The sequence below is a fragment of the Rhincodon typus genome, chromosome 21 (assembly GCF_021869965.1).
Source record: "Rhincodon typus isolate 14 chromosome 21, sRhiTyp1.1, whole genome shotgun sequence".
In the NCBI taxonomy this organism is placed as follows: Eukaryota; Metazoa; Chordata; class Chondrichthyes; order Orectolobiformes; family Rhincodontidae; genus Rhincodon; species Rhincodon typus.
Window position 1 is genome coordinate 47,215,127 of NC_063352.1, and position 13,709 is coordinate 47,228,835.

General features: G+C 41.8%; 1 protein-coding gene across 1 annotated transcript in view; it reads left to right on the top strand.

Moving 5' to 3' along the window:
• The window catches only part of LOC109936714, a 191,345-nt gene that overhangs the window by 52,786 nt on the left and 124,850 nt on the right, over window positions 1–13,709 (top strand). The window contains exons 10-13 of the mRNA XM_048609763.1: window positions 4,309–4,497; window positions 6,555–6,697; window positions 10,258–10,420; window positions 12,301–12,387. Coding sequence (XP_048465720.1) covers window positions 4,309–4,497; window positions 6,555–6,697; window positions 10,258–10,420; window positions 12,301–12,387 — 582 coding nt within the window. The remainder of the gene's footprint in view (window positions 1–4,308; window positions 4,498–6,554; window positions 6,698–10,257; window positions 10,421–12,300; window positions 12,388–13,709) is intronic.

The window sequence follows — 13,709 nt, forward strand, 5'->3', positions numbered from 1 at the left end:
CCCTTCTTCAGAAAAGAAGGGTCTAGGCCTGAAACATCAGCCTTCCTGCTCCTCTGATGCTGCTTGGCCTGCTGTGTTCATCAGCTCTACACCTTGTTATCTCGGATTCTCCAGCATCTGCAGTTCCTACTATCTCTGATACTATTTAAAGGTTGTGAAGTTACCCTTATCATCCTCTGTGTGAAAAGATTTTCCTCAACTCCTCTCTAAATCTCCTGCCTTCACCTGAAAAGTGTGCCCTCTTGTTATTGAGTTTTCACCTGAGGGAAACAGCTGCTTTCTCTTTATCTGGTCCATGCCCCTCATAATCTTGTACACCATACAGATCAAACCGGAAACGACACTACTCACCATAATGGACCAGACAGTATAAATTCCAAGAGGAGTTGAATAGCATTGCTTCATCGGAGGCTTCACTGATGATATCACTTAGCACGGTGGCGAATCGTCTGAATGAGAACAAGCCAGCTCGGTGAGCGAATCAATAACCTCACTCACAACCCAAGCTACAAATCTTTGCCAAAACCTTATACACCTTCACTAAGTCCCTCCTAAACCTTTTCTGCTCCAAAGAAAACAACGCGAGCCTATCCAATCTCTCTTTATAGCTAAGATGTTCTATCCCAGGCAACATCCTGGTGAATATCCTGTCCACCCACTCCAGTGCAATCACACCTTCGTATAGTGTGGTGGTCAGAGCTGCACACAGTACTCCAGTTGTGGACTAACTGAAGTTTTGTATGGCTCCAACATAGAAATTGGAAAAATTGTCTCAGCTGAATTTCATTTTTAATTTTCAGCTGGTAAAACATGAGTTTAATTCTAAATAATTATCCATTTCTTTTATATTTGCTACAACTCAAGAATCATAACAAAATAATCTGATTGTGATCCTAGTTTGCACTTTAGTCTTAAGTGATGATATATGGTAAAATTTACAATATTAACAAAAAAGAGAATTACTGACTGACAAATATTAAATATTTGAATTTATACATGAGTGCATTGGAGAGGATGCAGAAGAGGTTATAAGGAAAGATTGAAAAAGTTGGGACTGTTTTCCTTGGAGAGAAGGCTAAAAGGATATTTCATAGAATTTTCAAAATCAGAAGGCATCTAGATAGAATGGATAGGGAGAAACTGTTTCCACTTGTAAGTTGATCAAGAACTCGACGGCACAGTTTCAAAATGTTTTACTTGGGTCTAAAGGGATCAAAAGATATGTGGGAAAAGAGGAATGGGCTATTGAGTTGGATGATCAATCACAATCATAAATGGTGGAGCAGTGTCAAAGTGACAACAAATGGCATTAGGCACTGCTAATAAAGTCCTGCTGTAGGCTCAGCAATGCTTTCTTCTTCTGGGGACTTATTCACGGGAGACGCTGAACCTGAATATCTAGGGTCCAAATGAAATGAAGGCACTTTGGACAGAGGACAATCATGTGCAGAACGTGCAAAAAGCAAACTCTTCGGCCTGAATATTGCCTCCCAGGTCAGGAGCACAGAGTCTGGATAATTCCCAGCCTCATAAATCTGACTGCGATAATGTTTCCTGGAAGTGCAGATCTTTGTTCTGGGATGTGGACTGGCTGTTGTAGTGGGGGACCCCATATACAGCTTGGAGGTTGTTAGGGTTTGTAGGGGACCCCGGGTTGAAAGTCTGTTGTTCCTACGGGAAATGGCCAAACCTCTCTGATAATTAAACTCAAAACACAAGCCCTGATCTGTTATGTCAAGAGTAGGGGCTCCCCTCTAATAATTACCCATCCCCAAAGCATCCAAACAAACTCATCTTTCCCCTTGTAATCTTTAAACGAGAGGTTAAAAGGAAGAAAATCCCCTGATCTTTACTCTACAAGTAACAGGAAACAATTTATTTATTTAACCCAACAATGAACAAATTAACAAAATTACTAACAAATCAACAATTCCCCCTTAGACTACCAACTACTCCCCAGTTGGTCTAAATTCTACTGGAGTGCTGTTTAAATAAAAACAAGTCCCACTAATATAAAAACCGAGAGAACTGCAGATGCTGTAAATTAGGAACAAAAACAGAAGTTGCTGGAAAAGCTCAGCAGGTCTGGCAGCAACTGTGAAGAAAAAACATCAGAGTTAATGTTTCGGGTCCAGTGACCCTTCCTGAAGGTTAGGAGCTTTTCCAGCAACTTCTGTTTTTGTTCCCACTAATATAAACCCAATTAATAAGAAGCAAAATATTACAACTTAATCTCTGCAGGTTCACACAGACTGTCTTCTGGAATATTCTGCCATCTCCACTCTCTTCACAGACACCTTTCTTCCGTTAATTCTGCTGTCAGGGATGTTTCATCTCTATAATTTCTTCAATGTGGACTTTGAGCTAAAATATAGTGGTGCCTTTGATTAATTCGATGGGCTTTCTCTGAGAGCTGAATGGTACTAATGCTGGGAGGTGGCAGATGTCTCTCTTGGAATTTTCCAAATGCCCTTGTCTTACATACCTGTAATGACATAATCAAATTCTTATGATTGGTTTCAGGTTGTCAACACCATCAGATTTAAATTTGATTCGCTTTCTGTTTCTAGTGCTTTGTTTAAATTAATCGGCCGAATTCAAGGTCATTGTCACAACATCAAAACAATACTGCTGTTTTGTCTGCCACCTGTAAGGCTTTGATACGCCTGTTTCACTTCTTGAGACTCTCTGTACTAGCAACTTCAGCTGCTGCCCACAGACAGATTTTTTTTCAAAAAGGCACAAATCTCTTAAAGGAACCAGACATTTTTAGTTTCCTGCCTTCCACTTCACAGTTATTCTACCTAACTTCGTAACACTGTCTCAGTGTATCGGCAATTTTGTGAAGATCTTTTTTAAAGGAATAAAAAAGGTTAACATCTGCCAGCCTCATCCCTCACTGCCCTCATGCCACACACACTTCCTATGCCCGATCTATGCCAATTCATATGTCTCTTATATTCTCAAATCAGTGCCCCATGGACCCTCCATAATTACCTATGCCTGACTAACCACCTCCATGACCTTCAAAACCCCAGTGCCAAATGTCATGTTTGACCTTACATCTCCCAAATCAACTTACCCAGTATCCACCATGGGCAGATCCCAAGACCTCTATGGAACTTAAAGCACGTTCTTAAGTATCTATTGATGAATTCACTATTTCCAAAATAAAAACATTCTCATTGATTAAAAAGACCCACATATTACTTATCACTCCACTTACCCTTTTATAAAAATAAGTATTAGAGTTCTCAGTTACAATTCACAGAGTTTATAACCATTTGGAACTGTCAATCAAACTTTAAAATGGCAGGCACTCCATTATGATAATGTACATAATTAAAATCAGTCATGCAGTGTTAATCTAGTAATAGTAGCCCTCAGTTCTTTGTTAATAGACAGTTATATAGTAAGCAATGGGATTTTTTAGCATTCCAAACAGTCTTCAGTTATTTAAGAGGCAGAAGTTTTAAATACCTTGACAGCTACTTTTAAAGTTTACAACGTGACTATATGAATATGGGGCAGGAGTAGGCTCTCAAACTTTCTCTGCCACTACATAAGGTCAAGGCTGAACTGATTGTATCCTCAAATCTGGATTCCCACATAACCCCCCACCTCATTACTTTTCACCCCCTTGCTTGACAACAGTCCTGTTTACCTCTGTCTTAAAAATATTCAAGGACTCTGTTTCCACCACCAGCTTTTCAGGAAGAGATTTCAAAAGACTCTTGAGCCTCTGAGACAAAAAAAAATTGTGTGCAACCTCTGATTTTTGACCAGTGACTCCTAGAACTAAATAAAAACCGAAAGAACTGCAAATGCCGTAAATCAGAAACAAAAACCGAAGTTGCTGGAAAAGCTCAGCAGGTCTGGCAGCATCTGTTGAGAGAAACTTTAACTCTGAGTGGAAGTTTTATCAGAAGTTACAATCTGCTCCAGTTCATTTTAGTTTAAAATGAAATGCAAATTTAGATTGTGAAACTGTTAAGTGAATAGGGATGAATGCTAGAGATGTGGGAGTGAATTTTTGGTAATGTTGCAGCTGTTTCAACAAGTAAAAGAGCTAAGAATGATTTGAAGGAAAGAACAATTGATTCCGATGCTTAAACATTAAAAAATTATGAGATTCTCTGTAACTAAATCATTTAACTACACATCCCTTTTTGTCCTTCTGGATATTAAACATTAATTCTTATTTCAATCTCAAAACAGATGATGGGACAGAGGAGAATTAAACTGAGATGTAATAGTAGTTATGGTTAAAAGGATGAGCTTAATCACAGTGTTTTGCATTTTTTTTAGGCATCGACTTTTGGGCACATTACAGAGAGTTCATTCAGGAGCCACAGTGAGGTTGTTTCCCTTTGGAACCATCCAGTTAAGAACAAAATCCTTGTGGAAAGTAAAGAGAAACTCAAATCTGCCTCGTTTTGGCTAAAGCATCAGAAGAAGGAATTTAATTTCACAGCTAAATACACGAGCAGAGAGGAGGTGAGGTCTCCAAGTTTGTGGAGTGGGGAATGCAGCCCAGTGCGATGTTGCCTGTCTACATGTGTGATGTATCTTCACATCCAACATAGGCACTAGGAGCAAGTCATTCATTCGATGGTTCTTGGGCTTCTGCTCTGCCTGGAAGCCCATTTTGAATATTGACCAGTGTCTGAATGGAGGACAACTCCTGATGACAGTTCGAAAACTACTTCTTGATAGATAAAGTCTGTGCCCTCTTAAGTGCTCGAATGACCATTTTCTATGTAATTAGTTGGTACAAACCTATAAGGTCACTTCCTAAAATTCTATGTTGAATATTTGAAACAAAGAGAGTCATACAGGGTTACAGCGCAGAGAAAGACCCTTTGACCTATTGAGTCTACGCTGGTTAGAAACACTCTATCAGCCTTAGATTTCGGACACCCACCACCCTCTGTTTTTGTTTTAATTCATTCACCGAATGAGGGCGCTGCTGGCCAGACAACATTTACTGTCCATCCCCAATTGACCAGAGGGCAGTTAAGAATCAACCATATTGCTGTGGGTCCAGAGTCACATGTAGGCCAGACCAGGTAAGGATGGCAGTTTGCTTCCCTAAAGGACATGAGTGAACCAGATGGGTTTTTCCTACAATCAACAATGGATTCATGGTCATCATTAGTCTCTTAATTCCAGATTTTTTTAATGTATTCAAATCCCACCATCTGCCAAGACATGATTTGAACCCAGGTTCCCAGAATGTTACCTGGGTCTCTGGATTAACAGTTCAGCGATAATACCACTAGGTCATCACCTCCACTGTGAAAACATTTTCCCTCACATCGCTTTTAAACCTCCAGCCCCCTACCTGAAATCTATGCTCCCTGGTCATTGATCCCTTCATTGAGGGGCAAAGTTTCTTCCTGTCTACTCAATCAACACCTCCTATTATTTTATATATCTCAGTCATGTCTCCTTTCAATCTCCTCTGCTCTAAGGAAAACAGCCCCAGTCTGTTCAATTTCTCTTCATAACTGAAACTCTCTAGTCCTGGCAGTATCCTGGGAAATCTCCTCTGCCCCCTCTCAATGCTACTGCATCCCTTCTATAATGTGAATTCCAGAAATACACATGATATTGTAGGCAGTTCCGGAATCCACATTATAGGAAGGATGTAATAGTCCTGGAGAGGATGCAGAGCAAAATAATGGCCAATTTTAAAGCTGATTGCAACCTGAAATAATTCCAGCAAGGCCAGTATCTCTTCACCAAACTGCCTTTTATTTACATGTGCACAGTACTTGGACTCTGATCATCTAGCACAGAGCCAGTCCCTAGAGTGAGGAAGTTCACTGAGACTCCTGTTTATATCTGTCAGCCAGGACTCCCTGACTGGGGCTGTTAACCTAGACTAATCAGGGAACTCTCACTCAGTAAGATCCACCTGACCAACCTTGTCCCAATCACTACACCACCCAACTTGATACTTCTAATTACCCACTCAAGATCATTTGCAGAAGCACTTTGTCCTATTTCTTAAGTGCTTTTCCCAAACTATCCTGTCTTTGTGACCTTAAACTGTATTCTGAAACAGGAACCTGAAATCTACAAGTGCCAGTATCAAAGAAGGGCGACCGAATGCACAAAAGCATTGTGAAAATGTTCTATCACTTACTTTAAAATTAATGTTGCATCAAACGTACTATTGTCCTGACAATCTTTAAATTTTAGGATTTAGAACGTCACTGAAATGCAATGTTTGAATTCCAGGGGATTGGATAAGTTTTTTTTTTATTCAAACAAATGGGCGCTAGCTAGCACCACCAGAATCCTGATGTAACCATCCTCGGTTGGCTAAAGCCAGATGTACTCCACACTGAATAAAATTACATTTGCCATCACTGAAGTGTTTTCATGTGTGTCGAAGGCAGAATCAAAGGAAAACGTTTTGTGGCTTTGGCAAAATCGTTGAGCTCTGGCAAGCCATTTGCATAAATAAGTAACGAGAGAGCTACATCTCTAGTTCCAAATGAATCAAAATTTATTGAGAAATCTTATAATTTTTTGTTAATTCACAGCCAAAGAAGAAAAGGAGCATCGCAGTGATGGCTCTTTGGACAGACAATAAAAGCCCACCTTTGATAGTGCAGTTGAATGGACAAATCGAGGAATTGAAGAGGGAGAAGATGTTGTTCCAGAACCGTGCACTAATTCAATTTAGGTGATATTTGCCGTTCCTGAAACCTGACTCTGTCTCTCTGTATCACTGCCACGGGGCTGCTGTGTGGTCTTCATTTCGACAAAGTTTCAAAATAAATTGTGCTCTTGAACGTTGGTAAGAAAAAGGGATATGACGTTGAAGCTTTTCGACTTGTACTCATCAGGATAAAATCACAAGAATATCAGATCTCAAAGGGAGCAACAACTTGCACTGCATGAGTAGAGGGTGCTGATTGGTTTCCAAGTCTAGTCAAAGTCAACTTGCCAGCCATTAAGTAGCCCCCATTTTATGCAATATTTTACTCCCCTTGAAATTTGGTATTCTTGCATCTGTCCTGATGAGTCCAAGGTCTGAAGTTACAACAACAATTGGAATGTTTCTTTTTAGCAATTTCAGAAAGTGTTCTGGGGATCCCAATTGGACACAGTCACACTTTACTAATGTTTGTTAGATGATTGTGATGCAATTTCTTGAGTGGTGATGTGTAAATGTGGCCCCAACAAATGTTGTTAAAAAAAACAGAAAACATTTACAAGGATGATGCCAGGGTTGGAGGGTTTAAGCTATAGAGAGAGGCTGGATCGACTGGGGCTGTTTTCCCTGGAATGTTAGAGGCTGAGGGGTGACCTTTATAGAGATTTATACAATCATGAGGGGCATGGATAGGTTGAATAGCCAAGGTCTTTTCCCCAGGGTAGGGGGGGGATCCAAAACTAGAGGGCATAGGTCTAAGGTGATATAAAAAGGGACCCAAGGGGCAACTTTTTCATGCAGAGGGTGGTGCGTGTGTGGAACCAGCTGTCAGAGGAAGTGGTGGAGGTGGGTACAATTGCAACATGGATGGGCATATGAATAGGAAAGGTTTAGAGGGATTTGGACCAAATGCTGGCAAATGAGACTGGATTAATTTAGGATATCTGGTCGGCATGGATGAGTTGAATCGAAGGATCTGTTTCCGTGCTGTACATCTCTGTTTCTCTAAACAGTAAATTGCATGAAAAATAAAACACACAACTGTGGATACTGAAGAAGTAAATTGCATGACCGTGGCACCCTTTAGCTGCTTTGTCGTTGAATGGTGATGCTATTCTGTCTTCATTCAACTGGAACTTGAATACTGCATGACTGGCATGATTTTATACTGTGAACAACACGCATCAAATAGTTTGAGAACTGATGGAAAGCTACCACAATAGAGGTGTAGAAGGAAGTGAAGGGGGCAAGTTCAAATGGCTGACACAGGCCGATTTTAATATTTAGTCTGGTAAATTTCTTGATTGGATTCCTATTTTGGAGTTCACAGAAAGATAACGGCCCAGAATTTATCTGAATAGGACATCTCCTGTCATGTCCTGTTAAGACTTTTCCCTCACCTCAAAAGGTTCTTGCAGTGAAAGTTGTTGAAAGTGCCGGTTGATGATAGAAACTGGCATTGGGGATCTTGTTAAATGTGAAGTCCAATCATCTACCTTTTATACAATCTAAATGACATATAGAGAAAAACCAGAGAAATGACACAGAAGGGAATTGTGTGAATTAGTGTCAATTCCAGAGCGGAACAAGAAATAGAGCGGGAAAGGAGACTTTGGAGTAAGGAGGAAACAAGAAAAAAGGATGCAGATAGGAAAAGTTAAAATAAAAACCAACATTTAAAATTTAAAGTTCTTTAATTCTATAAAAAACCTGCAAGAATGAGTTTACATAGTTTAAATTCTTCATTTCTCAGTCAGATAAGTTTATTGACTCAAAAACAAAGTTGCTGGAAAACCTCAGCAGGTCTGGCTGCATCTGTGAAGGGAAAAGCAGAGTTAACGTTTCGGGTCCGGTGACCCTTCCTCAGAACTGATGGTGGCTGGGAAAACGTCAGTTTATATGCAGAAAAAGGGGGAGGGGGGTGGGTTAGGGAGTAAATGATAGGATAGAGCCTAAAGAGACAGAAGAGCAGTTGGACAGACAAGAAGCTGATAATGATCAGGCTGGGAGGGTGAATGGTTGTTAATGGGGACTATTAGTGACTAACAACAGATGGTGTGTAATGGCAGGCTGTCTGGTAACAAGGCCTGGTGTGTGGAGTAGGGGGCTGGGACATGGGAGAGTTTAGGCCCTAAAATTATTGAACTCAATATTGAGTCCGGAGAGCTGTAGGGTCCTCAAGCGGAAAATGAGGTGTTGTTCCTCCAGCTTGCGTTGGGCTTCACTGGAACACTGCAGCAAGCCAGAGACAGAGATGTTGGCCAGGGAGCAGGGTGGTGCTGCGAAGAACATAGATGTTCTGCGAAGCGGTCACCAAGTCTACGCTTCATTTCCCCAATGTAGAAGAGGCCACACTGTGAGCAGCGAATGCAGTAGATTAGATTGTGGGAAGAGATAGTAGGAACTGCAGATGCTGGAGAATCTGAGATAACAAGGTGTAGAGCTGGATGAACACAGCAGGCCAAGCAGCATCAGAGGAGCAGGAAGGCTGACGTTTCGGGCCTAGACCCTTCAGAAGATGCTGCTTGGCCTGCTGAGTTCATCCAGCTCTATAGATTGTGGGAAGTGCAGGTAAAGTGTTGCTTCACCTGGAAGGTATGTTTGGGCCCTTGGATACTGGGGAGGGAGGAGGTAAATGGGCAGGTGTTGCACCTTCGCTGATTATAGGGGAAGGTGCCGTAGGGCTGTGGGGGGCTGTTGGGGGTGAAGGAAGTCTGGACCAGGGTGTCCCGGAGGGAACGGTCCCTACAGAAGGCGGACAAGCAAGGGGAGGGGAATGTGCCTGGTGGTGGCATCTTGCTGGAGGTGGCTAAAATGGTGCCTGATGATCTTCTGGATTTGTGGATGCTGGAGGGATGGTAGGTGAGGATAACGGGAACCCTATTGCTGTTGCGGGAGGGAAGAGAAGGGGTGAGGTCGTAAGTGCGGGAGATGGGTCGGACCTGGTTGAGGGCCCTGTTGACAACGGACCTCGATCCTCGGTTGAGGAGGAAGGTGGACATTTTGGAGGCTCCCTTGTCGAAGTTGGCCCCATATGAACATATGTGATGGAGACGGTGGAACTGACAGAATGGGATGGAGTCTTTACAGGAAGTGGAGTGTGAGGATGCATAGTCCAGGTAGCTGTGGGAGTCAGTGGGTTTGTAGTGGATATTAGTGGCCAGTCTATTCCCAGAAATGGAAACAGAAATGTCGAGGAAGGAATGGGAGGAGTCAGAGATAGACCAGATGAAAGTGAGGGCAGCGTGGAAATTGGAGGTGAAATTGAATTTATTGACTCGGTAGGAACATAGATAACAATTATTAAAAAAGATGTCCTTACTCTAGTAAATACCAACCTTAATTCTTTCCATTAATACATAAATGCAGCCATTTAATGTAACTTGTTGGAATATTTAAGCATAAGCTCTAGTTTTCGCAAGGATAATGGCAAGTCATCTAGTGGTTTGTGGCAATGGGCAACTCATAGGGCATCGCTTGTTGACAAATTGCCGTGCAGTTTTGATCCAGATGATAGCATGATTGTTATTTTATTTTTCCAGCAAATGCCAAGCCTATATTCATTGTTTCTGTGTCACGTTTTGTAGACACCCTTTCAAGCTGCCAGTACCAGAGAACATCCTCCTACAGGAGACTTTCACCGTAGACAAGAGGAAGAAACACTACGTTTTGGAAGTGAAAGCCTTGGTGAATGAGAAAGATGAAACAATTCACACACTGGTCCTTGGATACCAGCCTGAGGAACCTTATGTAAGAAGTAAAAATCAACACAAACAGCTGAATGTCTATACCAAGGATTTTTAAGCCAGAGTTGCATTTACCAATGGTGCCTAAGAAATTAATCTAACTATCTTTTGCTTCATCAATGTTGCATTATTTCAAATAGTAATGACTTCTGTAAGAAATTTTAAGATCCTTTGCTCCTGCAAATTATTCCAAGTGGAATTAGTATGGGCCCTTGCTAAACTTCCTATGCACATTCTCATTCGCCATCACCTTCCCAACTCCACCAGAATCAAGTTTGTGACAACAATGTCCATAAGTCAATCTTTCCGCCCTATCACCACCGAGTGGTGTCAGGCTAGAACTAACCCAGTGACAAACAGGCTTGTCACTATGCCATGTTCCCGGAACTACAAAGGGTGCCAACTGCTTGTCAGATTAGGGGAGGAGTTACTCAATCAAAGGCATTCGTGCTTGATCACGGGCATGGACATAGAGTGGAGGGGTGCCCATTGGGTGCCCATGCCCTTATCTAAAATGTCCTGTGTACCCCTTCCCCCAACCCACGGCTGGAGAACCACCCCCCCACTTCCTCCCTAACAATCACAAACCTTGCTCCTCAATTCCTGGTCTCTGGCGTTGCTCTTCCACACCTTCCCATGTGGATCTCTTCCCCATGGCAGATCTAATTCCAGTTAAAGGCGTGCTGGTGTCTTTGGGACTGCCAGAGTTGACAGAAGATACAACAGGCCATTTTTTTTTTCAAAGAAGAGACAGCAAGAGTTTCCCTCCAAGAGACAAGACCACCCACATCGGCAATGGACAATTCTACCCTAGATGTGGCAAAAAGGCTTTTGTTAATCCTCACTGCTTAGTGTTTCTGCCTTAATTGTGCCCCCTCACATTGCAATATGGTGGCTTCTTAACAAACCCCACCCTCTCTTTACTTTCAGGCCGTGCTGCTAGCCTCAGAACATACACCTGTAGGAACATAGGAATAAGGAGCAGGAGTATGTAATTCAGCCCTTCAAGCCTGCTCTGCCATTTAACATGATTTTATCCTGGTCTCAACTCCACTCTCCTGCCAGCTCCCCATCATCCTGTATGCCGCTTTTCATCAGCAACATATCTATTTCTTTCTTGAATCTGTTGATTGATTCTGCCTCCACTGCACTCTGGGCCAGTGAGTTCCACAGATTCACAACCCTCTGAGAGAAATAGTTTCGCCTCATCTCAGTTTTGAACCTATCTCCTCTCACTCTATGTGTATGAGCTCTTGTTCAAAACTGTCCCACACAGGGGGAGGGGAAACATCTGTTCAATATCCACCTTATCAATTCCCTTTAGCATTTTATATCCTTCAATCAGATCACCTCCTCATTCTTCTGAACTCTAGTGAGTATAAGCCCAAGCTATTCAGCCATTCCTCGTACAATAGTCCTTTCATCCCTGGAATCAATGTGGTGAGCCTCCTCTGAACTGTCTCCAGTGCCACCACATCCTTCCTCAAGTAAGGAGATGTAGTACTTCAAGTGTGGTCTCACCAACGCTTTGTATGATTGTAACAACACTTCCTTGCTTTTATAATCCAGTCCTTTTACAATAAATGCCAGGATTCCATTTGCCTCTATTATATGCTGCACCTGCACACCTACTTTCACCAATTTATGCACAAGGACACCCAGATCCCTCTGCACTGACATGCTTTGAACCTGCTTCCCATTTATATAATAATTTGCCTTTTTGTTTTGCTGGCCAAAATGGAAAACCTTACACACATTGATAGTTTATTTTGTGATACTAATTTTTTAATCAATCATACATCATATTCCGAATACAGGACACTTAGCTCCATGTTTAGAAGCTTCATTAATATTTACGTTATTTCTAATAAATTTTTCTTTCAGATCTGTGTCGCTTTAGCACACCCTTATAACGGTGAAGTTATTCCAAAGAACATGGATGTTTGTGTGAGGACAAAGACAGACCACATGGTGGGTACAGCTCGGCTGCATTTGTGCTCTGCAGGAGAACTATAGGGCACACCATTCAGTCCTTCACACTGTTTAAATTAATACTGCTTCAGTTTTCTTTATCTGCCTTGTTTTCTTAGGCCTTGAGTGCCCTCAAAAAAATCTGCACATCTGAAACTTGAAAACTCAAATGGTCTGAGCATTCATGGTCTTTTTGGGAAGGATTCGGATTTCCTCCAAGCCTGTGTGAGGGGATCACTAAATTAATATGGTGCAGAAGGAGGTCATTTAGCCCACTGTGCCTACACTGACTCAATCATTTAATGTTCTCTATTTTCTACTGCCAATCTCCCATAACCCTGTGCACAATTACTGCCCAGAAACATCCAATGGCCAAATATTTCCAAGGTGTTGAATTACATGGTATTGGTGGTGGTATTATCCACAGTGGAAGGCAGTATTAGAATTTCCAGCCAGTACGTGGGTTCCCTGGCTCCATCCCAGCCTCAGCCAATTTTCTCTGGAGTTTAGGATGATGGGAATGAGAGGACCACCTGCCTGCATTGTGGTGGGTAGCCAGTTACATCAGTCAATAGTCTGTTAAGGTCTACTGTCAGAGGCCAAGTGGAATGTTCCTGGCATGCTAGGGTTGGGAGGTAGGAATTGGATTGAGAGGTGGTCTTGGGGACTCAGTACTCCAGGTAGGCCTCAAGTTTCTCCCTACCTGTAACTTTTGCCACATGCTTATCTAAGGATGGACTCTTCTTGTTTACGATCCCTCTGTATCTAACTCATTCATCATTGAACACCTTAATCATTTTACCTCCCCGTCTTCTTAATCAAGAGAATGCAAGAAGAGTTTATGGAATTGGTCCTCATAATTTAACCCTCCAAACCCCAATTTATATTGTAGTGAGTCTATGCTTCATCTCTGGGGTCAATCCTGTTCTTTAGCTACAGAAGCTATATGGCTACTGTACAATACATGTGAAGCAACAAGCTAGATATGAACACTAATGTAACAGCTAGAAGAATAAGATTGCCATTCAGTTGGAATTGAAATAGAAATTGTTGGAAACACACAGTGGGCCCATTAGATATTATTTCTTATTTTAAGAAAAATAAGAAACTAAAGGATATAGAAGCCCTTTTATAGAACTGAACATGACCAGTCAAAAGTGAGTATGCTGATTCCAATCAGGGTGAGTTCTTAGGTGTCAGAATGTGCAAATGTTGTAGCCCGATGAAGATGCTCTAATAATCTTGGACTATAAATGCTGAAAATTGTGTCTGAACAACGTGTGCCATTCTTACTGTGCGAATTGACCAGCAACGTGTGGCGA